The following is a 24,726-nucleotide window of genomic DNA, read 5'->3' as shown; positions in this document are numbered from 1 at the left end:
TCGAATTAATTTATACAGCAGCAAATATCCCAAAGTGATTCACAGGGGCGTGAATTAAGAGGAGGTGAATGGAACTATGTCCCGTAAGTAGCATTAGGACTAGTGATGAATAGGGATGGAGTGATGGCATGTGCTGGTGCAGCTCTATATTATTTTCTGAGCTTGCCATGAAGGTCCCGCTTTCTCAACATCTCTCCTCGGCCTGCTGCAAAGTAACCCTTGGTCTCAACTCACCACTAGCCATCTCTCTCCGTAATGTATGGCTCTCAAGCTTAAGGCCAAGTGTTTTATAGTATGTCTTAAGCTGTCTTAGTTGCCCACTATGACGTTTTGACGTATTTTTGGCGCATAGTGTGTGTCGTGCCTCCCCGTTGGCCCCACTGGTAAGCCCAGCAGTCCCGGCTGCTGGGTGACCAAACGACTAGAAAAAGTACGAGATGGCCGTGGTTGATACAGACCAACACTCAAAAAAACTGTATGAGTCTCCAGTTCCACTGGAGCAGTCCGGTTGGGAAGCGTCCCAGATAAACAAACTCCCCGCAGCATCGTCCACAGCGGCAAGCTGTGATAAATCATTCGGTTGTACATGCGTAACATCCGCAACAAGGTCCATCTCGGTCCAGGTCCACATCGAGACAGCGACATAGAGACATACATGGAGCTGAGTTCGGTCTGACAGATGCCGGCTCACCCTGTATTGGATGACATAGATAACGTTGAAGAAGGCACTGTAAGGGCAGCCCACCCTGCGGTTGAGATAAGCAGTACCACCCAAACCTTCTACAACAAAAGTTATCGACGCGCTGGGCAGAGACAAAAAGAACTGAGACTGGCGAGGAAACATCTGATGCAACTGCCTTCATGGAGTAAGTTGTTATCGAGCCAGTATATGACATAAAGACTCACTCTGTCACTGACACTTGACGGCTCTCCAGTGACAAGTGAGCAAAGCCAGGGCACGGGCCCCACTGATAATGATGATAACAACCTGCCTCATATAACACCAGTATCATCTGGTCCTTGGTCTGTGGTGACACTAGAGGGTAGTCAAACATCGACGAGCGATGTAAAGACTCGGAATAGGCACTCCCCGGAGTGTTCCAAAAGGAGAGAGCAACCCTGGGACTATGAGATAGCAGGAACTGCCGAAGACGCAGTCTGAGATAACAAAGTGTGGAGCTGGATGGACACAGCAGGCCAGGCAACATCAGAAGAGCAGGAAAGCTGACGTTTCGGGTCTGGACCCTTCTTCAGACCTGAAACGTCAGCTTTCCTGCTCCTCTGATTGCTGCCTGGCCTGCTGTGCTCATCCAGCTTGTCAACCTGTTTACCCTGGGAGTATGGCGACGTTACGATATAATACTTCGCACAGCCTGTGCTTGTGAAACGTGCTGTCGAAAAGCACGTTTATTTTTTATAGCACTGTGTAAATTTTCAGTTTCACTGATGCTCAGCAGCTGCCACAAGATGCTCGCTCCATTTGGTACCTACAATCAAGTCGAGTTCCTAAAAACACACAAACTGGCAAGTTGGCTTAACCAATGTATATTGATGTTTATTCACCACACCAGCCTTCTGTTTCATCCGATCGATGTATGATTTCTTTAATTTTCCTCCATCATTTGTTCCCTTATTTTTGTTTGTTAACTTCACTTTTATTAGCCTCATTGACTCCATGCGTTGCTGAGTTCCTCACTGTCATTATTATCATGGATTTGTTTTTCTTCCTGATTCCCTGTTCGGTTTATTAATAAGTGTCATTATTTACATAGTTCTCCCCCACAATCGGGAATACCTCTTCTTGTATTCACCTCATTAAACCCCTTCATCATTTTGAAGCCCTCCATCACTAAAGCCTGTTCAACTTGTCACAGCTCTTGTTGTGTTTGGCTGAAACAAGTGCAAGCCCGTTTGGTACTGCAGACTAAGAAATATTGACTGCAGCAGAAGAGTTAATACTCTGAATCCAGAGAAACTGAGTTCAAATCCCACAGTGGGCAGTTTGAGAATTTGATCTCAATTTTAAAATTCCAGGAAGCGGTAAACATCAGATTGCAATGGAATTCCAACTAGCACATGAATGTCCTTCAGGAAGGGAAACCTGTTTTTGGCAGTCTTTGATTTCCCAGGTTACAACTGGAAGATCCATCAGACTGACACTTGGTCCCTGCTGATTTGAGATGGATATGCAGTGTGATCCATATTATTGACAGGGCCCTGTGCACACTATTCCTGAAAGATGACAGTCACTTTACATTAGACACTGCCTTTGGCATATTTGCTACCCTGTCTCAAACAATATGCTGCTCCAGTATAGCTGTTAATTCTCAACTAGCCTCTGAAGTGGCAATGCATGCCACCAAAGCCAGGAGACCTGGGTGTCCTTGTACACCAGTCGCTGCATGCATGTTGTAGCAGGTGGTGAAAAAGGCAAATGGTATGTCGGCCTTCATAGCGAGAGGATTAGAGGACATGAGCAAGAATATCTTGCTGCAATTGTACAAGGCTTTAGTGAGACCACCTCAGGAAAATAGTGTGCAGTTTTGGCTTTTATCTGAGGAAGGATATACAAGCTATAGAGGGAGTGTTGACCATACCAGTTCCTGGGATGGAGGACTTTGCACGAGGTGAGACTGAACAACTTGGGATGATATTCACTGGAGATTAGAGGAGTGAAGAGGGATTCCAAAGAAACCAATAAAACTCTAATAGGACTTGACAGGTTAAATGCAGAAAAAATGTTCCTGATGACTGAGGAGCCTAGAACTGGGGGTCACAGTCTAAGGATATGAACTGAGCCATTTAGAACTGAGATGAGGAAAAATGTCTTCTCCCAAAGAGGTGTGAGCCTGTGAAATTCTCTGCCAAAGAAAATAGTTGAGACCAAAACAATGAATGTTTTTAAGGAGTTAGATATAGTTCTTAGAGTTTTAGGGTCAAAGGGTATGGGGAGAAAGTGGGACCAGGTGGCAAGTTAGATGATCAGTCATGATAATATTGAATGATGAGGCAGGCTCAAATGGCCTGTCCCTGATCCTTTTTTTTCTCTTTCCATGTTTTCATCCCCACACAAGACTGCTGACACTTGGACACCCTCTGAAGTGGTAAAACATGTCACCAAACACTCAGCAAGTGATTCAAGAAGCTGGCCCAGCATCATCTACTCACAGTAGCAAGGCATGGGAATAAATTGCCATGACTCCCACATCCCACAGACTGGATTTCCTAAAGGAAGAGCAATTTGATGCCAAGGTCTTGTGAAGGAGCTCGATGGAAATCTAAGCTCTGGAATTTAATTATGAAGAAGGTGAGCTGACAGAGATGAATGTTTGCACAAGTTAATGAAACTCAGAACTCTGCACCTGGTGTTTGCATCCAAACATTTCAGACGTGAGAAGACCAGACGGAGGATTCAGTGAACAGAAAGCACATTAGAGAAAGAATGAACATCTCCAGTAAATCTCCTCCAAACAGTAGTGTGAATCCCACATTATTGCCAGGACGCTCTGTAGGTCAGTCTTTATAAAGCACAGTCACCTTTGACTAGATGCTGCACTTCTAATTTAATTCCCTTCCCCCACTCAATGAGTGACCTATTTCTAATAAAGTGCCTCGAATAAACGGCCTTCACCTCAAACTAATCTCCTCAGGACTCAGCCTCATTGAGCTTCATGACTGTGAGCAAGTGGTCAGATAACCCATGGGCTCATTGTTAAACTGGAATAAAACAACTGCTTTAATCCCTGTGCCTTTTCTATTCCAGTGCTGAGTAGGCTATTGGAGAGGAGGGGATGAATGCAATACCAGCAAGAACTCAACAACATCTACAAAAGAGAAAGCATTTCTGGTGAGCAAGAAAGGTGGAAAAGGGATGAAAGAAAGAGAGGTACAGAACCACTTATAGCTTGTGCAGAGCACAATCCCACAAACAGCAATGAAATGTAGAGGGATAACATTTCTCGAGACACAGGAGAACTCAGAACCACACTGCAAGCATCTCGATTGAACTCTCGACCTTGTCTGTCTTTTTCTATCTGTGTTTATAATTAAATTTTCGTGTGGGTATTACAGAGAATGAGAAACAGAATAACAGGAGATGGAACTGAGACTCCTCATCATTCAAACTGGTCGATAAATAAATCCAACCACTGATGACTGGGTCTGGGGTCAGTCAGTCATTGTCACATCAGCCAATAAATAATTCTTCAAAGCTTCTCCCTCTAAGCTGCTAAAGTGAACAGAACATTCCCTGAGGGAACAATGCAGTGAGGGAGGTCTGATACAGGAATAAAGAGGCTTGTAAAGTTTAATGTGCAGCCTAATTTACTGGATCAGTGGTCATTGAGTGAGAATTTGGTCAGGGTGAGGATTAACAGGAGAAAAGTCTCTGGCACCAAACTTAACACACTTATTGCTGTCTGTTCCAGACCCTCTACATGAGTGTCTAAGATTTAGTCACTGAAGAAAGACTGCAATATTACAAAGCAAATGTTTGGCTTGACCAACTAAACCCCATTGATTTGTCAATCCTGTTTCAAACACACTCCTTGAAGATAGTGGAAAGTATTGATAACTCATGCAGTACACACAGAGACTATTCAGGGCATTGTACCTGTGCTGACTCTGAGGAACCAATCAAAATTGGTCAAAGAAAAGTCACTTACATCAATAGGAAAGATATAATTGCAAAGGAGAACAATTGCCGGACTATTGAGGAAAGGGTAACAGATTATGACTAGCCGGATGGCTCTTTCAAACAAGCCTGCATGGGAACAAATGGCAGCTTTCAGTGTTGCAAGACACTACAACCAGGTGGTAAAGAAAGGGATATCAATGTTTATTGTCTCACCTGGTTGAGGATCTTACTCTGCTGAAATTGGATACTGCGCTTGCAACAGTGACGGAATTTTGAAAAGTATTTCACTGGCAATGACGCACTTTGGGATATTGTAAGGTTGCAAAAGCAAGCCTTAATGTTAAAGATGAAACCCAGAAACTCGACATTAACATTCATCATCTGTCACGACTCACTTGGATTTTTTAGAGTTGCTGCTGGGATTCAGAAATAATTGGCTGTCAGAGATTTAGCTGTATAAGTCAGACTGTGTTTCTACAGAAGTACTGATGATCCTCCTGTTGCAAGTGAGCCTCACATCACATAGAGAATTCACTGAGTTATGGCTCAAGCAACTCCAAGAGGTTTCAGAGGAGAATATTTGGAATTCCCAAGACTTAAACCAAATCCCAGGGACCTGAACTACCATCAATGTTATTCCTAACTTCAGGCCGGGGACAATGAGGAATTGAATCATAGAACTACAAGCTTTTCTTCCATTGTTGGGAATGAGTTGGAAACTTTTCTGAGACATCATATGAGTGACATCTTGGGAAACGTGTGAATTCAAGTCAGCATATTTGGAGTCATATTTGGTTCCTGATTTAAATTTAATTGAGGAGATGACGAATCAGGTAATGGAAGGAGATAGTGGACATTCTCTACACTGGTTTCAGGAAGATAACTAATTGCACCCACAGAGCAGGGCATTGCAGAAGATCCAAGCCCAAACAATCTGGATGGCTGGTTTGCAATGCAGAGTGGTGCCAGCAGCATGAGTTCAATTCCTGTATTGGCTGAGGTCACTGTGAACGTTAAATTTTCTCAACCTCACCCCCCTGCCCTGAGGCATGGTTGTTTAGGCGTGCCAGAAGGAGATCCGCCATTGGGAGGCATAGGGAAAAGTTACCATATAGGGCCAAGGAAAGGTGCGTGTAGCATTTTGAGCACAGAGGATGCAATGGAGCCATAGTATACTTCCCTTCATTGCTTTGTCCTCTGAGTATAGGAGTTTTTGAAATCATGTTGGGGTTATACAGAACTTTAAGAAGGACTCTTCTTGCAGTACTGTGCCCAGTTCTGGCCACTCAGTTATAATAAGGATATTGTTAAGCTGGAGAGGGCCCAGAAGAGATTTACCACAATGTTGCCTGGTATGGAAGGTTTGTGTTGAAGAGAAAGGCTGGATAGGCTGGTACTTTTTTCACTGGAACATAAAGGTTGAAAGGTGACCTTATCAAGATTTATAAACATATAAGCAGTAGGGATAAAGTTAATGGTAATTGACTTTTCCCTCAATGGGAGATTTCAAGATTAGAGGGCACATTTTTAAGGTGAGCGGAGAGAGGTTTAAAATGTACATGAGGGACATTTCTTTTTACACAGAGGGTGGTTCATATGTGGAATGAACATCCTGAGGAAGTGGTCGATATGGACACCATTAAAATGTTTAAAAGACACTTGGATAAGTACATGAATAGGAAATGTTTAAAGGCATATGGACCAGGTGAAGGCAGGTGGAACTATTTTAGTTTGAGATTATGCTCAGCAGGGATTGGTTGGACCGGAATGTCTGTTTGGTGCTGTATGACACTATGAGGTGTGCGGACGAAGGAACAGGCAAGTTGGCAAGAGGTGCCACAAGTCTATGCATGGGCTGATTAGATGAGGGCTTGGATGAAGCGCAGGAGAGTCAAGGGAAATCATAAATCAGGGCAAGGAGAGATTAAAGCATGATGGGGAGACAGAGTGCATTAGAAGATTCGGTAGTACAATACTGCCTATGTATCCATCAGGGCCACCACTGAATGATTGGTCTCCTGAGGATGTGCTTCTGTTGCCTGGAGTATTCCAGTACTCGCTGGACAGAGGCTCAAGAATCAGGATTTTTTTCTGCTGCCTGCACAATTTAGCTCAACTATGGGTAGCAATTTAACAAGAAGTGGAAATGGACCGACAATACATCTCCTCAAACAAGGTAGAGAAGCAGCTTAATGAAGTTACTGATGCAGGCAAAGCTGTTGATGCTGCCATTGAAGAAGCCAGAGTAATGTGGTAGATAGGGTACATGAACCCAGTAGCAGCTACTTTAGAAACTGAATGCTTTTGAACTGAATAAGTGAACACAGAGTACAAAGAGCCTGAGAAGCAGTCCTATCATGGAAGAAATCTTTCACTCCTAGCATGCATGTCAGAACTTTATGTTCCATTACCGGCATGTGTTGTTTTTTTTTAGCTTCGACTTCCTGTTCAGTATTTTGCCTAGAGCATTAGTTTGGTGACATGCTGGATTACATCTCTTAATGTCTGAATGGTCATCGAGCAAGGGACGTTTATCTCTGGCAGGGATTTAGAGAGTCCATACAATACTGAGTGCCTGTCCAAAGCCACATATTTAGGTCAAGATTGCTTTTTCCTGCAGTCACATTCTTCCCAAAGGAAAACAGAGACTGGTGGCCTATTGCCTGAGTTCAACATCACATGATGCACATGGTCACATTTGATAATGAGCCCCAGCTTCAAAATGTTATCTCTTTTTTCTCCCCCACGTGCTGCTAAGTTTTGACACCAACTTTTGTGTTTTTTTCAGAGCTAATTGAAAGCCATCTTCTGATAGCAAAGGACCACAATACTGAATTTAAAAGTGCCATATTTGATAACTGAGGCAATGGGGAGGCAATGGTCCAGTGTATTGTTGGTAGACTCTTAATCCAGGCCCCCCAGGTAATGTTGCCAGGAACTGGTTTCAAATCCTGTCATGGCAAATGATGGATTTTGAATTCACCAATTTAATACAAAATCTGGAATTAAGGGTCCAGTGATGACTGTGAAACCATTGCCAATTGTGAGGAAAAACTCATCTAGTTCACATATGTCCTTCAGAGAAGGGAACTGTTGTCCTTACAGATTGTGGTCTGGTCTACATGTGACGCCAGACCCACAGCAATGTGGTTAGATTTTAACTGCACTCTGCCAATTTAGGGAGAGGCAAAAAATGCTAACCTAGCCAGTTATACCCTCACTCCATGAATGAATAATAAAAAATGAGCCTTGTATGATAACTGATGTCCGCACACTCAGTGTGCTTTCAAGGTTCTTTAAACTTTCCTGTCCTTTCATTACATTTGGGTGCTTCCTCAACAGCTGACCTTGAGGATATCCTGCTGACTGCCGTGCTGGCTTACCTGATTTGGATTTGAACATAGGAAGTATGGTTAGCAAGTTTGCAGATTACATAAAAATTAGTGGTGCAGTGGACAGCGAAGAAGGCTATCTCAAAATACAGTAGGACATTGGTCAGATAGGTTGGGCCAAGGAGTGGCAGATGAAGTTTAATTTAGATAATTGTGAGGTGCTGCATTTTGGAAAGGCAAATCAGGACCAGACATGTGCACTTCATGGTAGGGTCCTGGGGAGTGTTGCTGAACAAAGTGACCTTGGAGTGTGGGTTCATAGTTCCTTGAAAGTAGAATCGCAGGCAGATAGGATAGTGAAGAAGGCATTTGGTATGCTCGCCTTTACTGGCCAGTGCATTAAGTATAGGAGTTGGGAGGTCATGTTGTGGCTGTACAGGACATTGGTCAGGCCGCTTTTGGAATATTGCTCTTAATTCTGGCCTCCCTACTATAGGAAGGAAGTTGTGAAACTAGAAAGGCTTCAGAAAAGATTTACAAGGATGTTGCCAGAGTTGGAGGGTTTGAGCTATAGGGAGCAGATGAATAGGCTAGGGCTGTTTTTCCCCAGAGCATCAGAGGCTAGGGAGTTACCTTAAAGAAGTTTACAAATTCCTGAGGGATGGGTGAGTAGCCAAGGCCTTTTTCCCATGGTAGATTAATCCAAAATGTAGACGCTATAGGTTTAAGGCGAGAGGTGAAAGATTTAAAAGGAACCTGAGGGGGAACATTTTCACACATTTCCAGAGGAAATGGTGGAGGCTGGGATAATCATGACATTCAAAAGACATCTGGATGGAAAAATGAATAAGAATGGTTTAGAAGTATATGAGCCAAACGCTGGCTTTAATTTAAGATATCTAGTCAGCATGGATGAGTTGGAACAAAGGGTCTATTTCTATGCTGTACAGCTCTTTGACTCTATGAGTTACCAGGCAGAGGTGGTTGAGTCCCTGCCAGAGGGGAGGCACATTGACATACCACAACTGGACTCCTTGAGAGGCTAGCGTTTACTCCTTCTCCCTGTTCATACCCAATGGCACCTACCTCATCATTTAAGCAGATGGGGCACCTGGAGAAAAGTCAAAGTGCCTGAAATCCAGTCACGGAATGAATGTATCCACAAACTGAGTGATAGAGCAGACTCTGGCTCTGTACATTGACTGTCACCCCTTGCATGTAGGCAGCCATCTGTTCACATACCCAATGGCACTTAGTCTCTGTTCTACACTTTTCTGACACCTCTGCCAAATGATCCCCTGTTTTTATAAATTCACTAATTCATGAGATGTGGGCATCTCTGCCTAGCCCAACATTAATTGGCCAGATGGCAGTTATGAGTTAGGCATATCATTGTGTGTTTGGAATCATATGTAGGCCAGACCAGGTTGAATCATAGAATCCCCACACTGTGGAAGCAGGCCATTTGGCCCACCAAGTCTACACCGATCCTCTGACACCCAGGCCTACAACCTTTCTGGCTATCCCTGTAACCCTGCATTTCTCATGGCTAATCCACCTTGCCTGCACATCCTTGAACACAGCGGGCAATCTAGCATGCCCAATTCACCTAAATTCATCTATGGACCAAGGGAAACTGACACAAACCCCTCAAAGATTGTCACAGAAGTATGGAATCGAACCTGGTTGCGAATCGAACCAGGATTCCGGACACTGTGAAGCAACAGTGCTAGTCATTGACCCACTGGGTTCCCATAGGTAAGAATGGCATATTTCCTTCTCTAATTGACATTAATGTTTACATATGCACGTCCAAGTGCTCATTAATGGGTGAATCTGGAGGTTCATCATCTGGAGTGGGTTCAGCAAAGAAGTTCTTCAGTGTTGGAGATCTCAGCTGTAACCTTCTTTTGCAGCTGTGGACACATGGTAATGTTCTCCTTTGAAGATTGTGACCCTGAGCTCCCTCGAGGTGGATGAGTGCCTCTGCATTTGGTGGAAGTTGGAGAAGAAGGTGCAGCCTCTGAAGGCGCTGACTCTTCAATCTCAGAGGTGCTGCTCAGGGTAGTGTTAGAAATGTACCTGGAGGATGGGGCTTTACTTTTGCTCTCACAGATAGGGAGTGATATCCAGAGGCTGTTCAGAAATACATAAAGGTTTTACAGATCAAAGAATTGTTATGGTGTCAAAGAAGGACAGTTTGTCCATCGTGTCTATGCTACCTCACCAAATAAGCATTATAACACGAGTACTGTTTTTCTACCTATTCCTCATAACCTTTCACATTGTTTCTACCAAATGCCCTCCTAAATTTCTCACTTGAACCTGCCTCCACCACACTTTGAGGAAGTGCATTCCAGACTCATTTGAAAGCAATTCCCTTCACCCCACACTTGCTTCTCTTGCAAATCAATTTAAATCTGTGCCCTTGTTGTGGATCAGACCAAACACTCTGAAAACAATCAGACTAGAGGCCTGTGAACAGCGGTGTGCCACAAGGATCAGGTGCTGGCTCTTCTGCTTTTCATCATTTCTATAAATTATTTTGATGTGAACATTGGAGATACAGTCAGTAGGTTTGCAGATCACACCAAAATTGGAGGTGTGGTGGACAGGGAAGAATGTTACCTCAGAGTAAAACAGGATCTTGATCAGATAGACCAATGGGCTGAGGCGTGGCAGAAGAAGTTTAATTTAGATAAATGTGAGGTGCTGCATTTTGGAAAGGCAAATCAGGGCAAGACTTATATACTTATTGGTTAAGACCCTGGGTGGTGTTGTTGCAAGAGACCTTGGTGCGCAGGTTCATAGTTCTTTGAAAGTAGAGTCACAGGTAGATAGGATACTGAAGACAGCATTTGGCAAGCTTGCCATTATTGGTCAGTGCATTGAGTGTACAAGTTGGGAGGTCATGTTGTATGTTGATTAGGCCACTACTGGAATACTGTATGCATCTCTGGTCTCCCGCTGTGTTGTGAAACTTGAAAGGCTTCAGAAAAGATTTGCATGGATGTTGTCAGGGTTGGTGTTTTTGAGCTATTGTGAGAGACAGAATGGACTGGGCTATTTTCCCTGGAGTGTCGGAGGCTGAGGATTGACCTGAAAGAAGTTTACAAATTCCTGCGGGGCATTGACAGGGTAAATAGACATGGTCTTTTTCCCAGATAGGGGAGTCCAAAACCAGAGGGCACAGATTTAAGGTGAGAGGGGAGAGATTCAAAAGGGACCTAAGGGGAAACTCAGAGGTGGTGTGTGTATGGAATGAGCTTCCAGAGGAAGTTGTTGACACGGTACAATTACAACTTCTAAAGGGCGTCTGGAAGGGTCCATAAACAGGAAGGGTTTCGAGGAATATGGGCCAAATGCTGGCAAAGGGGACTAGAATAATTAAGGATATGGTCAGCATGGATAATTTCAATGGAATGGTCTGTTTCTGTGCTATGTATCTCTATGTTTCTATATCAAGGAAATAATCTAGACCCTATCTTTTTCTTATTTTAAAGGCAAGTGTCAGATATTGCATTGCAGATGAAAGTTGATTGGTCAAACTACCAGCCTTTAAGCAAAATATACTTCATTCACATAATATAATTAAAATACAAACAAAAGAAAGGGTTGGAATAACTTAATTCTTTTGGAAATTTAACAGAATGATACATTATTCAACTACTAAATAGCAACTGGTCCAATGCAGTAATATTCCATAAACAAATGCTTGGCAAAGGCAGTCAGTAAAATAGATTGTCTCCCAAGCAACTCTAGCAGCAGTGGGAGAACCCTGGCTTTTATCTGTACCAAAGAGAGACAGATATAACAGCTTTCAGAGCCCCAACATCTACTGAAAGCTAAACTAAAAATTCTCATTCTGTAGGAGCTGGACCACAACCCATCAGGCTGCTTCTATTGTTCCAACTTCAACAAAAAAAACCCCAAGCCTTCTCAAGCTGTTTAGTTTATTGGCCTGAAGCTAACCACTTGATACCTCAGTCTTACTTCTCTTCCCCACAAAAAAGACAAAATGGACCTCTCAAAGCCAGAGTATTGTAACACCTCCTATTCTCAATCCTATTTGCAACTATTTATTCCTACATATTCTATCCAGCAAAAAAGACAAAATGGGCCTCTCAAAGCCAGAGTATTGTAACACCTCCTATTCTCAATCCTATTTGCAACTATTTATTCCTACATATTCTATCCAGCTTCATGATTTGGAAAATGCCTACAGATCTCCTCTTGCCCTGCTTCAAAGATAATGAACCAAACGTCTCAAATATCTTCTCACAACTGATGTTTCTCATTCTCGGTGCCATTCTTGTAAACTTCTTCTGCACTCTCTCTAATTTCTTATTTCTGTGAGCTGAGTTATTTTGTTTAAGACATTGCTATTTCTTAAACAGCTGAGAGTAGTAGTGTGCTTTTTTTTGTTAATTTCATGAGATGGGTGCACATCTCACAACTCCTGTTCAGTACAGATGATGATCCTTACCCGCCTGCCAGCTCCACTGCCTGTACACTGAAATGGGAGAAGGGTGGTGGCGGTGGTTCAGGAACCTTACATCAGGTATAGCTCCATGACTGCCTGCACACATTTGCACTCATTGTGCATGTTCTTCTCCTGTGATAACTGAGTGTCCTTCAGAGAAATTAACATTGGGACATGAACACATGCCCTGCTTTCACAGGTACAATTTGAGATACCAGTCCCCAGAGCTACGAATACTTGATTTTCACCATCATTATCAAGAAGTATGTGCTGAAAGACATCTGAGGAGGTAAGGACCGTAATGAATGGTGCTTCTGTTTTGTCAAGGAGCTAGAGTACATGAAAGACAGTAATGTTTTAATGGTACATGGAACTAAGATAATTCTGAGGTGTTCTGCCTGAAGCCACTATTTGTATTGCGTTCTCGTCCAAGACAACCTGTCAATGAAAGCGTATTAGATTTGCACATTCTGACATGAAAAGTTAGTGATCAGATGGTGAGTGAGCTGTTGCATGTTGTGGCACCTTCTTTGCTTTAACTGCAAACCCTGGCGATCTCATTGAAATGTAGGACCGGGTTGGAATCAAGGGATGAAAGGGAAGATGTCTCCTCTTGTATGGTCACAATTAAGGCAGTAACAGTCTAAGGGCATGATGTGGGCCATTTCAGACGGAAATGAGGAAAGATTACTTCATGCAGGGTGTGGCAAACCTGGGGAATTCTCTACTAAATAAGACTGTACAGATCACATCTCTGAATATATTCAAGAAAGAAATAGATAGAATTCTATAGGCTAAAGGCATTAAGTAGTGTGGGGAGAATGTAGGATGGTGCTGAGATCCGCCACCAGCCATGTACATACTATGCAGTAAAGTGGGCTGAATAGCCCTGTCCTGCTCCTATACTCTCTGCATGTTTGTGCGAGTCGCAGTACCACCATGGCACAAATATGAGACATGGTTCTTGTTGTATTGAGGGTACTTGAGGAGTCTGATGGAAATTACCTTGCAGCCATCTTGATAATGCGATGACAAACCAACATGCTAACTCATTCTCATGGGGACATGCAGCACTGAGCAGGCAATGGTGCTTACCCTCAATTTAGCACAGCAGATCATTCATTGGCTGACAGCACTGGATCCACTGGCTCTTGAAACACCCATAGATACTGACCTGCATCGAGGCTGCCTTTGTCGGCACTTGGATTCCTGTTTGCCTTCCATGGAAACAGTACATCCTTTCTCCTCCAGACAGCCTACAGGAGAAAACTGAGGATGGCGTTGCTGAAGCATGGATCTCATTTCTGCCTGGAGTCAAGACATCTTCTGGAGGTGAGTGGATGCAGCCCACAGAGTTTGACTGCTATTTCTGGCTTTCAGACAGTGAGATACTGTCCAGGTGCCTATGGCACTAGAAGTTGAATCTTGGAAGGTCCCAGTGGGTTTCAGAACTTCTGGCCAGGAAAAGTTGCCATTCTACTTCCAAACACATAATCCTACCTGCTCCAGAGGTGTAAAATAGCATTTCTGAACAGGTTGATTACAAAGGAACAGGTAATTTCTCAGAACAACTCAACTCTTCCCAGAGATAATGGGAACTGCAGATGCTGGATTATCCGAGATAACAAAGTGTGGAGCTGGATGAACACATTCAGGCCAGCAGCATCTTAGGAGCACAAATGCTGATATTTCCTGAAACGTCAGCTTTTGTGCTCCTAAGATGCTGCTTGGCCTGCTGTGTTCATCCAGCTCCACACTTTGTTATCTCAACTCTTCCCAGGGCAGAATTATCTCCTGCTATTGAGAACATTGCCATACTTAGTCAGAAAAGATCAAGATCAACTGTGCCTCACTATGCCTAATATCCAATTTCTCCCTCTGAGTCACATTGTGTTTCACTATATAGAGTCCCATCTGTCTGTGAATCACATTGTGGCTAACTGCATCCCGTGTCCTACCTCTTTTTTTTCCCCAAACTGCTTATAGTATCCAATTTATCACTTGCACCGTCTCAATGAAATTTGTTTTGTAGCTCGCAAAAAAAAAATCTCAGATCAATGAACAAACTGTCACTGAAATGGAATTGCATGTGAATACTTTGAGCTCTTGGGAGAGAGGAATCCAGTCGGGGATTACAGAATCTGTGGAATATTCCATTTTCAACACTGGCATTGACGAGAATTAAGGGACTTCTTTCCGTCTGGAGGGATGAAGAAATGATCATCTTTATATTGCCTTTTTCACCTCGATAACACTGCACAGATCTACCCCCAACTCAGCTCATCTGTTGCTGAAAACCTCACCTTTGATCTACCACCTCCAGAAGACTAGTCGAACAATGTTTTAACCTCCCTCGCACCCACGTCTCATTCGTGCTGTCACAACCCAGTTTGGCCAAACCACATACCTTTTTTCACTCTGTGTTCATTTTCCTCCATGGAGTAACAACTCCTTTGTCTCTGTAATGTCTATCCCTAAACTCTCCAATTTATTCCTGCTACTTTTATTTTAACCTCTTGAACATCCTGCTTTCAGCTGCCTAAATTCGGGAATTCCCTCCCTAATTTTACCCCTCCCTCCTCCTAAGACACTAATTCCCACTGACTTATTTGGCAACGTTTTTGGTCATTTTTACTAATAACTTCCTTTCTCGTTGAACGTGGAAGTGTTGTCTGAATACAGAGACGTGCAGTCCATTTTACTCCGCCAACGTCAATCTAACCCGTGTCAGTTGTTGTAAGCAAAAGGAAACGCCGATAAGCATGGAATGGGCGGTTGACTCCGTTCTCCCGTTTCCCTCTTTGGACCAGCTGAAATACTCTCAAAATCCTCCAACTAAAGAGAGCGGAAGGTGAACTCTGCCCCCAGAAAAAGAATGGACAGCAACAAGTCACAGGGTGAAAGAATAACAGCGAAATTGGAATTAGAAGAATAATTCAACCCATCCTCAAACAACCTCTCCTTTATGCCCATATTGTTCATGGAGGTGAGTTGTCTTCTCGACAACTGAGTGTCTCTTCTGTGTTGAGGTACAGACACAATGCATTGGGGCTGCATGGAAGAGGCAAAACAAGATCTGGCATATAACTACGCTTTCCTATTCGAAGAAAGGCTAATGAACCAAATGGCATTTTCTTCTTCTCTGTCAGTTCGATAGTCGCTATTACCGAGACAAGCTTTCATTTTAGTTCTGATTTATTTTGTGGGAAATTCCACAAATGTTACAGTGGGATTTGAACTCACGTCTCTGGGATTATTCGCTCTGTAACTAACCGCTGTGCTCCTGAATGTAATTAACATTTACATTTCATCTAATTTGCAGTTTAAACAAAATCTATTGAATCGGAAAGTGGATTAAATTCATCCTATTCCATTTTGACTCAAACATTCAATGATGAATTAATCTTCTTGAGCTTTGGTTGTTTTACTTCTCCTAATGTGAATAGCTGGGACACTGGATCACTGTTTCCTCCGATCTCTTTTATTGAACACTGTTGGCAATTATTTGACTCATCGCTCTCTCTCTGTGTGTGTGTGTGTGTGTGTGTGTGTGTGTGTGTGTGTGTGTGTGTGTGTGTGTGTGTGTGTGTGTGTGTGTGTGTGTTGATCTAATGGGTATGAGAGGGAGGGACAGGCCGATATCTCTATTTCTAAGCTTCTGCCAGTGCTGCCGAGGGCATAGGGATTCTGGTGAAATGTGTTCAGATAAGGCAGCAAGAGGAAAATTAACAGTGAGACCCTCATTGACTATAGGCATTGGGAGGTTATGTTGCAGGTGTGCAGAACATTGGTTGGGCCACTTTTTGAAAACTGTATTCAATTCTGGTCTTCCTGCTATAGGGAAGATGTTGCAAAACTTGAAAGGGTTTATAAAACATTTACAAGAAGTTGCATGGTTGGAGAGTTTAAACTGTCCGGAGAGACTCAGTAGGCTGGGATAACAAGGTGTAGAGCTGGATGAACACAGCAGGCCAAGTAGCATCAGTGGAGCAGGAAAGTTGACATTTGGGTCTAGGCCCTCCTTCATAATGAGGAGGGCATGCCTGCTCCTCTGATGCTGCTTGGCCTGCTGTGTTCATCCATCTCTACGCCATTTTATCTCAGATTCTCCAGCGTCAGCAGTTCCTACTCTCTCTGAATAGGCTGGGGTTATTTTCCCTTGAGCATCAGAGGATGAAGTATGACCTTATGAATGTTTATAAAATCATGAAGGGCATGGATAGGGTGAATAGCCAAGGTCTTTCCCCTGGAGTACGGGAGTCCAAAACTAGAGGGCATATGTTTAATATGAGAGGGGAAAGATTTAAAAGAGACCAAAGGGGCAAAATTTCACGCAGACGGTGATGCGTGTATGGAATGAGCCACCAATGGGAGTGATGGAGGCTTGTACAGTAACAACATTTAAAAGATATCCAGATGAGTACATCAATAGGAAGGGTTGAGACAGATATGAGCTAAATACTAGCAAATGAGACTAGTTTAATTCAGGATATCTGGTCAGCATGAATGAGTTGGACCAAGGCGTCTGTTTTCATCCTGTACATCTCTACGACTCTCCCAAAAGCAGTTTCTTACTCAGCTCCGTCTCAAAGCCTAAGAACTCTTGCTCTCCCTGGATTGTTGCTCCAGTAATACAAACCCCTACATGACCAAACCCCCATACATAATATCAGCACAGCATCTGTTTAGGAATGAGTGTATTTGCACCAACGTCACAGCCACAGTCTGAATACATTCTCACCCTGGAGTCTTTCCGTCTCACTCACCCACTCACACTGCATACAGAATCAGAGAAGAAAATTCAGGAGATGGAACAGATTGGAAAAGAAGGAGCAAGGACATGTGCCTTTTTTAAAAAAAATGATGTTACAGAAACAGAATATAAATTATGGGTTAAAAGAGTTGAAATTTGGGCACACCGTTCTGGCTATTAAACCTCTCAAAATTGCAGATGCGAAGTCAATAACCAGCCCTCAACCAAAATCGCAAGTTAACAGGCAACCTTTGATTGTGTTTGTGGGGTGTTGCTCTGCACAAATTGACTGATAAGCCCCCAGCATTGAAAGAGTGATCACATTTCATCAAGTAAGTCATTCATGGTGAAGCACTTTGGAACGCCCTAGAGCTCTCAGTTAGAATCTGATCTTATTGCGGTCAGTCGAGGTTTCAGACACACTTCCAACATTGCAATATGGAACCTGTAAGATGTGGTACAAAGATCTGAGGAAGGATCACTTGACCTGAAATGTTAACTCTCAATTCTCTCCACAGATGCTGGCAGATCCACTGAGCTTTTCCAGCAATTTCTATTTTTTGTTTCAAAGGTCTGATTAGTTTTCTTTTAAATGGCAGGTGACTGATTGACTTCGAGTATAATTCCCTGTGATAAATAACATGTTCTGAAATATATCATACATTTTCAATTATTGTCAAACTATATGGCTGATTACTACATCAGGAGTTTCCCCTCAAACAATGATATACAAACTAGTCACCCTGAGGAGATGATTAGCTTAACAACAGGATAATTAACATGTAAAAACAATCAAGAATTTGCATTTCAATGCCTTGGTTATGGGATACGAACCAGATCAAATGATATGGTCAGACACTGAGATTTTGCCAACTCCCACAGGAATCCAGTCCAGTGTTTTGGCTGAAAGCAGGACTTCATAAATGAAAATGTTTCACAGCAGCACTGAGAAGTTTGAACATTATAAACATCAATGACCAGAAACGGTATTGGGACAGGAGGTATAATCCCAGACCGTCCACATTGACTAAAATTCCTCATCCCTGGTGTAATTCCTGTAACTGGTTTTAGTACTCTCACCATCACCCAGAATGTTACCCAGAAATGGGCACAATCCTCTAGCTTGGGCCTAACCAATGATTTCTAAAAGTTTGATATCACTTCCTGGTTTTTGTACTTCATGCATCTGGTAATGAATCCAAGATAGGAGTGTGAATAAAATTCACTTTAACAAAGGCCAATCAGTGAGTCACAACAGAGGCTGTTTCAGAACAGGTTGTACTCACCAGGGTGCAGTACATCTCAGGGATCTGTCCACACGTGCTGTTGGGAGGATCCAAAGTGATCTTTAGGAACCTGGTGAGCAGGGTGGTCTCAGGTTGGCAGGCCATGTAATCCCAACTCATCCATTGATCCCAGTGGACACGGGTCTTACACAGGTCATAGTGACCCCAGGATGGGAAGTGCTGTGCAGAGAGTGACAGGGTCACATAGAGAGTGTGAAGGGGCAGCAGGCTGGATAGATGCATCACTCTGACTGTATCCCCCTTAGAGAGGCAGGAATCTCAATCCTTCTTGGGGTGAATCAGGAGACTCTCTGCTCTTGCACGACCCTCACTCAGGAAGCAACTCAATACGGGCAGATGTTCCCAGCCTTGGGGCTCATTCTATTTTCTGTTGTGTTTGTGCAAATGTTCCAAGTTGAGATTCCAGTGTTAGAGTTGTTTTTATTCAAAATATTGCTTTCCTCCCAGAGCTGTTTGTTGTGCCAGGCAGATGTTCTGCCTGTCTGATCAGTTAGTACATGAAGCCAATATTAAGACATTGATCAGGTCGAATCCTGTTCCCCATTGTCCATTGCTTCTTTCAGAAATCATTTGCCTGTTGGAAAAATGAATCAAATACGTCGACTTAAGAACAAGCAGTGCCTCTGAATTTCAGCCTTCGACCACAGACCACCCTTACACTCCACACCTCACTTGAAATGCAATGTTACAGGCATAGATGGCAGTTGTCACTTACAGCATTCACTTGGAAGTAGATATTTGCAATTTTAATGTATGCAATATAAGACCAATGAATGATGTGCCTATTTACATAGTTAGATTATGTGACTGTATTGAAGTACTAGTCTGGATGCTGGGGAGCATTCGTCATCACTTTATTGTCAAAATAGACATCATGGAATCTTTTACATCCAAACACATTGTAAAGCATCTTAGTTTTATCACAAAGGTGACACTTTTAACATTGCAACACTATCAGTCTTGAGCTGCTAGACATTCAACACTCAATCAGTACTGACCCTCTGACAGCAGCACTCCCTCAATACTGACCCTCCAATAGACCAGCACACCCTCGGTACTGACCCTCTAACAGTGAAGTAAGCCCTCAATGATGGTGCTCTGATAGTGTGGCACTCCCTAGGCAGTGACCTTTGGACAGTGCAAAATGCCCTCCATGCTGCCCCTCTGACAGAATAACACCTCATCAATACTGCCAACCTGCCAGTGCCTTCATGTGACTCCGGATTTACAGGAGTTGTTGACTATTAATCACCCTTTGAAATGGTGTCAAGACACGACTTTGAAAGGAGCAATTAGGGATGGGCAACACAACTAGCTTTACTAGCAATAGCAAGATCCCACAAAAGTGTAAATAATTCCTGACGGTGCCACACTCTGTTAAACCAACACTGGGACTCGTGCCAGGTTAATTGTTGGTTCGAACCCCTGGACTGAGTTTGATTCAGCTCCATCAGGAGGCATTAGGAATAACCAGGTGAAAGAATCAAAATAATGTTTTCTCCCTTTCCCAGCCTTGTTAGGGAGGTGATGGCATGGTGGTAATATCATTGGATTAATAATCCAGAAACTCAGTTGTATGGTCTGCAGGTATGTGTTCATGACAGGTGGTGAAACTTAGATACAATGTAAATCTGGATTTAAAAAGCTACCATAAAGGCAAGCATTGTAACCACCACTGATTGTCATAAAACCCCATCTGCTTCAGAAATGTCATTTCGAGAAGAGAATCAGTCATCCTTACCTGGTTTTGCATATGTGTGACTCCAGACACACTGTAATCTGGCTGACTGTTAACTGCTCTCATCCTAATAAATCCTGACCTAGCCAGCAATGCATAATTTGAGGTTTTTTTTACCTTATTTCAATTCCTCTTGATAATGAAAAAGGAAAGTGAATCTCATTCCAAGCTTTAAGAGTTTCTCTTTTGTCTTGTGTGGTGACCATTTCCATATCCTATTTTACAACAAGAGGTGTTACTCTGAGCTGTGACTGATATCAAGATTAGTAACTCAATTATTTATAGCTCATCCTCAAGAATAAATACTATGAGCCTTTATAAATTGCTACTGTGTGTGCAGAAATAGTCAGTGAATGTCTCACTTCCTCCCACATTCCCCTTCAGCTTTCACGTCATCATAAACGACAGTCACATTCTGAACCCAAAATCACTGCACAAATCCCTGAGCACACAATCACCATCTCCAAACTTCAGACACTCACTCAGCAACTCCACCCACACCCACCACCCACCAACACACACTCACATTTTTCAAACAACCAATGTGCTCACCATCTCCAAACCCTGACACAACACTCATACATTCATGAAGTCATAGAGTCATACAGCACAGAAACAGACCCTTCAGTCCAACCAGTCCATGCTGACCAGAATGCAGACTAAACCAGTCCCACCTGCCAGCACTTGGCCCATATCCCTTCAAAAATTTCTTATTCATGCATTTAGCTAAATGTTTTTTAGATGTTGTAACTGTACCCATATCCACTTTGTCTTGAAGTTCATTCCACACAGGAACCACTCTCAGTGTAACAAAATATGCCCTTCACGTCTTTTTAAAATCTTTCTCCTCACGCATTAAAAATATACCCCCTAGTCTTGAAATCTCTCACACTGGTGAAAAGACACTTCTCATTCACCTTATCTATACCTCTCATGCCTTTATAAACCTCTATAAGATCACTCCATCTACCTTCTATGCAGCAGTGAAAGAAGTCCCAGACTATCCAGCCTCTCCTTATAACTCAAACCCATCTTTCCTAACAATTTATAAACCTCTTCTGAACATTCGCCAGCTTAATAAGAACCTTACCATTACAGGGAGAGAAGAACTGGACGCAGTACTCCAGAACAGGCCTCACCATCATTGTGTGTAACCTCAACTTATTGTCTCAACTCCGATACTCAAGTGTGTGAACAATGAAGGCAAACATGCAAAATACTTTCGTAACCACCATCTCCAAACCCCCAACACACACTCACCACTACCAACCTCCACTACACTTATCATATCAAAACTCCCAACATGCACTCACCATCCCTGACCCCCCCAACACACTCACCTTCTCCAAATCCCTAACACACACTAACCAAATCTGAACCCTCAACACATACTCACCATTTCCCACAACCCCAACACACTCCCCATCTCCATACCACCAAGATGCACTCACAACTGCCAAATCCCCATTACACTCATCACATCAAAACCCCCAACACACACTCACCATATCTTAACTGCAAGACACTCAACAATTCGAACCCCCAACACACACACTCACCATCTTCAAAGGCAGGAGAGATCTATGGTGGGGAAAGGAAGAGAGGAAAAGAGGATGGACAATGAGAGTGGTGGAAAAAGAGATGTGAAGGACGGTAGAACAAACCGAAGGAAGATTGGGAGAAAGAAAGATGGAAAAGCAAAGAGAAATTGGAATAATCAAAACAAAACGAGAAAGAAGATGGAGTGATATAGATGGATAGCTTCATAGACAGATAGAATTAGACAGCGACAGAGAGAGAGTTGGGAATGAATGGAATGATCGAGATAGAGAGATAGGGATGAAGTTCAGGGGAGGAAGATAAAGTAATGTGAATGGAGAGATAGAGATAGATATGAAGATCAAGATATCGAGACGGAAAGATGCGGATAGAAATGAAGGCAGATAAATGGATAGAGAGGCAGGGAGAGAGAGTAGAAATGGAGAGAAGGCGATAAAGAGAGCGGGAGCCGGTCCCGGCGCCGTAGACTCGCACATTGAGATTTCAAATGTAAATCCTGGAGAGAGACTGGAAGCAGCCTATCTGAGGATTCCGCATGGTCCTAAAGTCCTGCTTCACTATCGGACTTCAAACGTGGGCTCATCAAAACTGTCTGAGATGCTTCGTGCTGTTATAGTGTGGAAAGTGTTCTCCAGCATTCATCTACAAAACGTGAAGTCATATAGTTTGAATAATAACGGTGAGAAAGGCCAAAGAGATGAGGTCAGGTGCCTGAACTGCCTAACCTGCCTTGCCGCGATTTATTTGCCATCCACTCCGAACAGCTGACTAATGCCGCACCTATTCAGGAAAACGTGTGTTAAAGAGGCCCACAGCAGCTCCCGTCTCCTAACGCACCGCCCTCAGCACCTCCCAGCTCCCGAATTGTTCACATTCCAGAGGTTTCAACCCCGACTGGAAATGGGAATAAGGTTGGAATCGATTGGGATAAAAAAATTACCAGTGGAGTGAATTGTCTCCCCACACTCTGTTCCAGGCCTCCCATCCCCCGGCCACCTCAAACGCACCGTCCCCCATCCCGGATTAAACAGGGGACAATGAGAGAGCTAAATAAAACAGAAATTGCTGGAAAAGCTCAGCATCAGTGGAGAGAAATCAGAGTGAACGTTTCGGGGTCCAGTGACCATTCCTCAGGGAAAAGTGTCAGTCCTTCCAAAGCCCATGTCAACAGCAACAATAACTCGGGAATTATTGGGATGTCGAAAAAGTTCTGTAAATTTCTCCCAGATTCGATTTAAAAGATATCTGAGGACACAGAAATACAAACAGTGTTTACTCTTACTGAAAAAAAACAAGAATTTCTGAGATCCTCCAATTCTGGCGCGTGAAAGCGACGCGGGGCGATTTTTTTTTTGCTCGTTAAAGGCGCTATATGAATGTAACTTCGTATAGTCCACGTGGAGGGCCCAGATTTGCCTCACTGATCTCGGGCTGCAGTAATCTATTCACAAGAAACCTTCTCCCCTCCCACCAACGCCTCTCTCTCTCTCTCCCTTGCTCTCTCGCTCTCTCTCTCCCCCCGCCCACCTCCCCCCGTTTCCTACTCACCGGCTCGCTCTGAAGTGGGTGTCCTGGTCCGAATGATTGCACCCTCCGATTGAAGAGAGCCAGCTCCATTGTGAAGCTCCCAGTTAGAGGTCGCCTTTGCTGAGACCCCGTGTGCGTCTCTCTGCGTGAGTGTGTGTGTGTGTGTGTGTGTGTCACTGGAGACGGGCCGAAGGTTCCCTCCTCCCCAGAGCACGGCACGTCCTCAGCTCCCGGATCCTGAGCAACAGCAGCAGCAGAGTCGGCGCTGAGTCAATCGCAAGAAGCCAGCGGTCACCGGCAGGTTGGGGAGCTCACATCCCTTTCGCTCAGTGGAAGTACTGAGACTGGGGAAAGCTCTGCACACACACACACACACACACTCGAGCTCAAACACTGCCTCTTGGGGTTGGGCGATGCAGGAGACAGGAATGCGGACAGTGCGGAGAAGTGGACTCTGAAATAAATGCCCCTCTCCTCACTGACCCCTGAGAAATCTCCTTTTATGTTACAGGGTGGCTTCCACCAGGGCAATGAGTACGGGCAAGAGTCCTATGTGTGGGAGCAGAGGCAGAGATGCTCTATCCGCCCAGATAGCATTGTGCGTATTTGTGGGGATGGGAAGTTTATGGTTTGATGTTCCATTCAAAAGATGGCATTTCCGACAGTGCAAGGTGAAGAGGAGTTGGGGGTGGGGGGTGGACAAGTTGATCGATTTCTGTGTGCAGTCTCGTTGTAGGGCCAATATACATTTGGGTCCTCCTGCCTCCGTTTGCACAGTCAGCACCCTGTGAACTTGTTAATAAGCTTGTGATTCCCCTCCAAGTCGATCATCCCTCGCGTATGACTTATTTCCTGTCGGGGTGAAGGGAAACCGGGAATCCGAGCTGATGAATCTCGGCGACAGCCGATCTATTCAAATAAAGTCAATCAGAGCGGAGGGGCATGAGGACAAACATCAGTTGAGACCGAGGCTCGAGTGGGTGAAGGGAAACGGCGTGGGACTGTTGGACAGAGCGGAATTAGAAGGGTCTAGGCCCGAAAAGCCAGTCTCCCTGCCCCCCCGATGCTGCTTGGCCTGCTATGTTCATCCAGCTCTACACCTTGTATATCTAGGCATCATATATTTTCTGCTTCCAGGACACATAGACAGAGTTACACTGAACAGGAGGCAGACTTGAGACCAGCCCATTTCTGTCGTCGCAAAATACGGAAAGAACTTTCATTTATCCAGCGCCTTTTACACACCCTCAGGCCATCCCATACCTTCAGAAATAATAATTGTTGTACTGTGCACAGCCTCTCCTGTGAGCTACACCTCTCTTACATCCCGTGCGGGGTGATGTCCATTTCAACCCTCAGTTATGTATCAGATTCCGCTTTACTTTCCCTG

At 43.8% G+C, this 24,726-nt stretch overlaps 1 protein-coding gene across 4 annotated transcripts in view; it reads right to left on the bottom strand.

Annotated features, from left to right (window-relative positions):
* LOC125467684 (netrin-G1-like) overlaps nt 1-23,671 on the bottom strand; it is a 47,750-nt gene extending 24,079 nt beyond the window's left edge. Inside the window, exons 1-3 of one of the 4 annotated variants that reach the window (XM_048563842.1) lie at nt 21,809-22,265; nt 20,367-20,464; nt 18,491-19,085 (exon numbers count right to left, since the gene is read on the bottom strand). In XM_048563842.1, the coding sequence (XP_048419799.1) occupies nt 18,491-18,733 (243 nt within the window). In that variant the 5' untranslated portion in view covers nt 18,734-19,085; nt 20,367-20,464; nt 21,809-22,265. Of the gene's footprint in view, nt 1-18,490; nt 19,086-20,252; nt 20,332-20,366; nt 20,465-21,808; nt 22,266-23,357 lie in introns of those variants that run through there. The other 3 variants (XM_048563841.1, XM_048563840.1, XM_059639639.1) reach the window with 3 other exon arrangements.
* Between the last annotated feature and the right edge of the window lie 1,055 nt (nt 23,672-24,726).

Source organism: Stegostoma tigrinum, chromosome 34 (assembly GCF_030684315.1).
Source record: "Stegostoma tigrinum isolate sSteTig4 chromosome 34, sSteTig4.hap1, whole genome shotgun sequence".
Taxonomy (NCBI): domain Eukaryota; kingdom Metazoa; phylum Chordata; class Chondrichthyes; order Orectolobiformes; family Stegostomatidae; genus Stegostoma; species Stegostoma tigrinum.
Note: the sequence above shows the minus strand (reverse complement) of the source record. Positions and strands in the feature narration are given on the sequence as shown.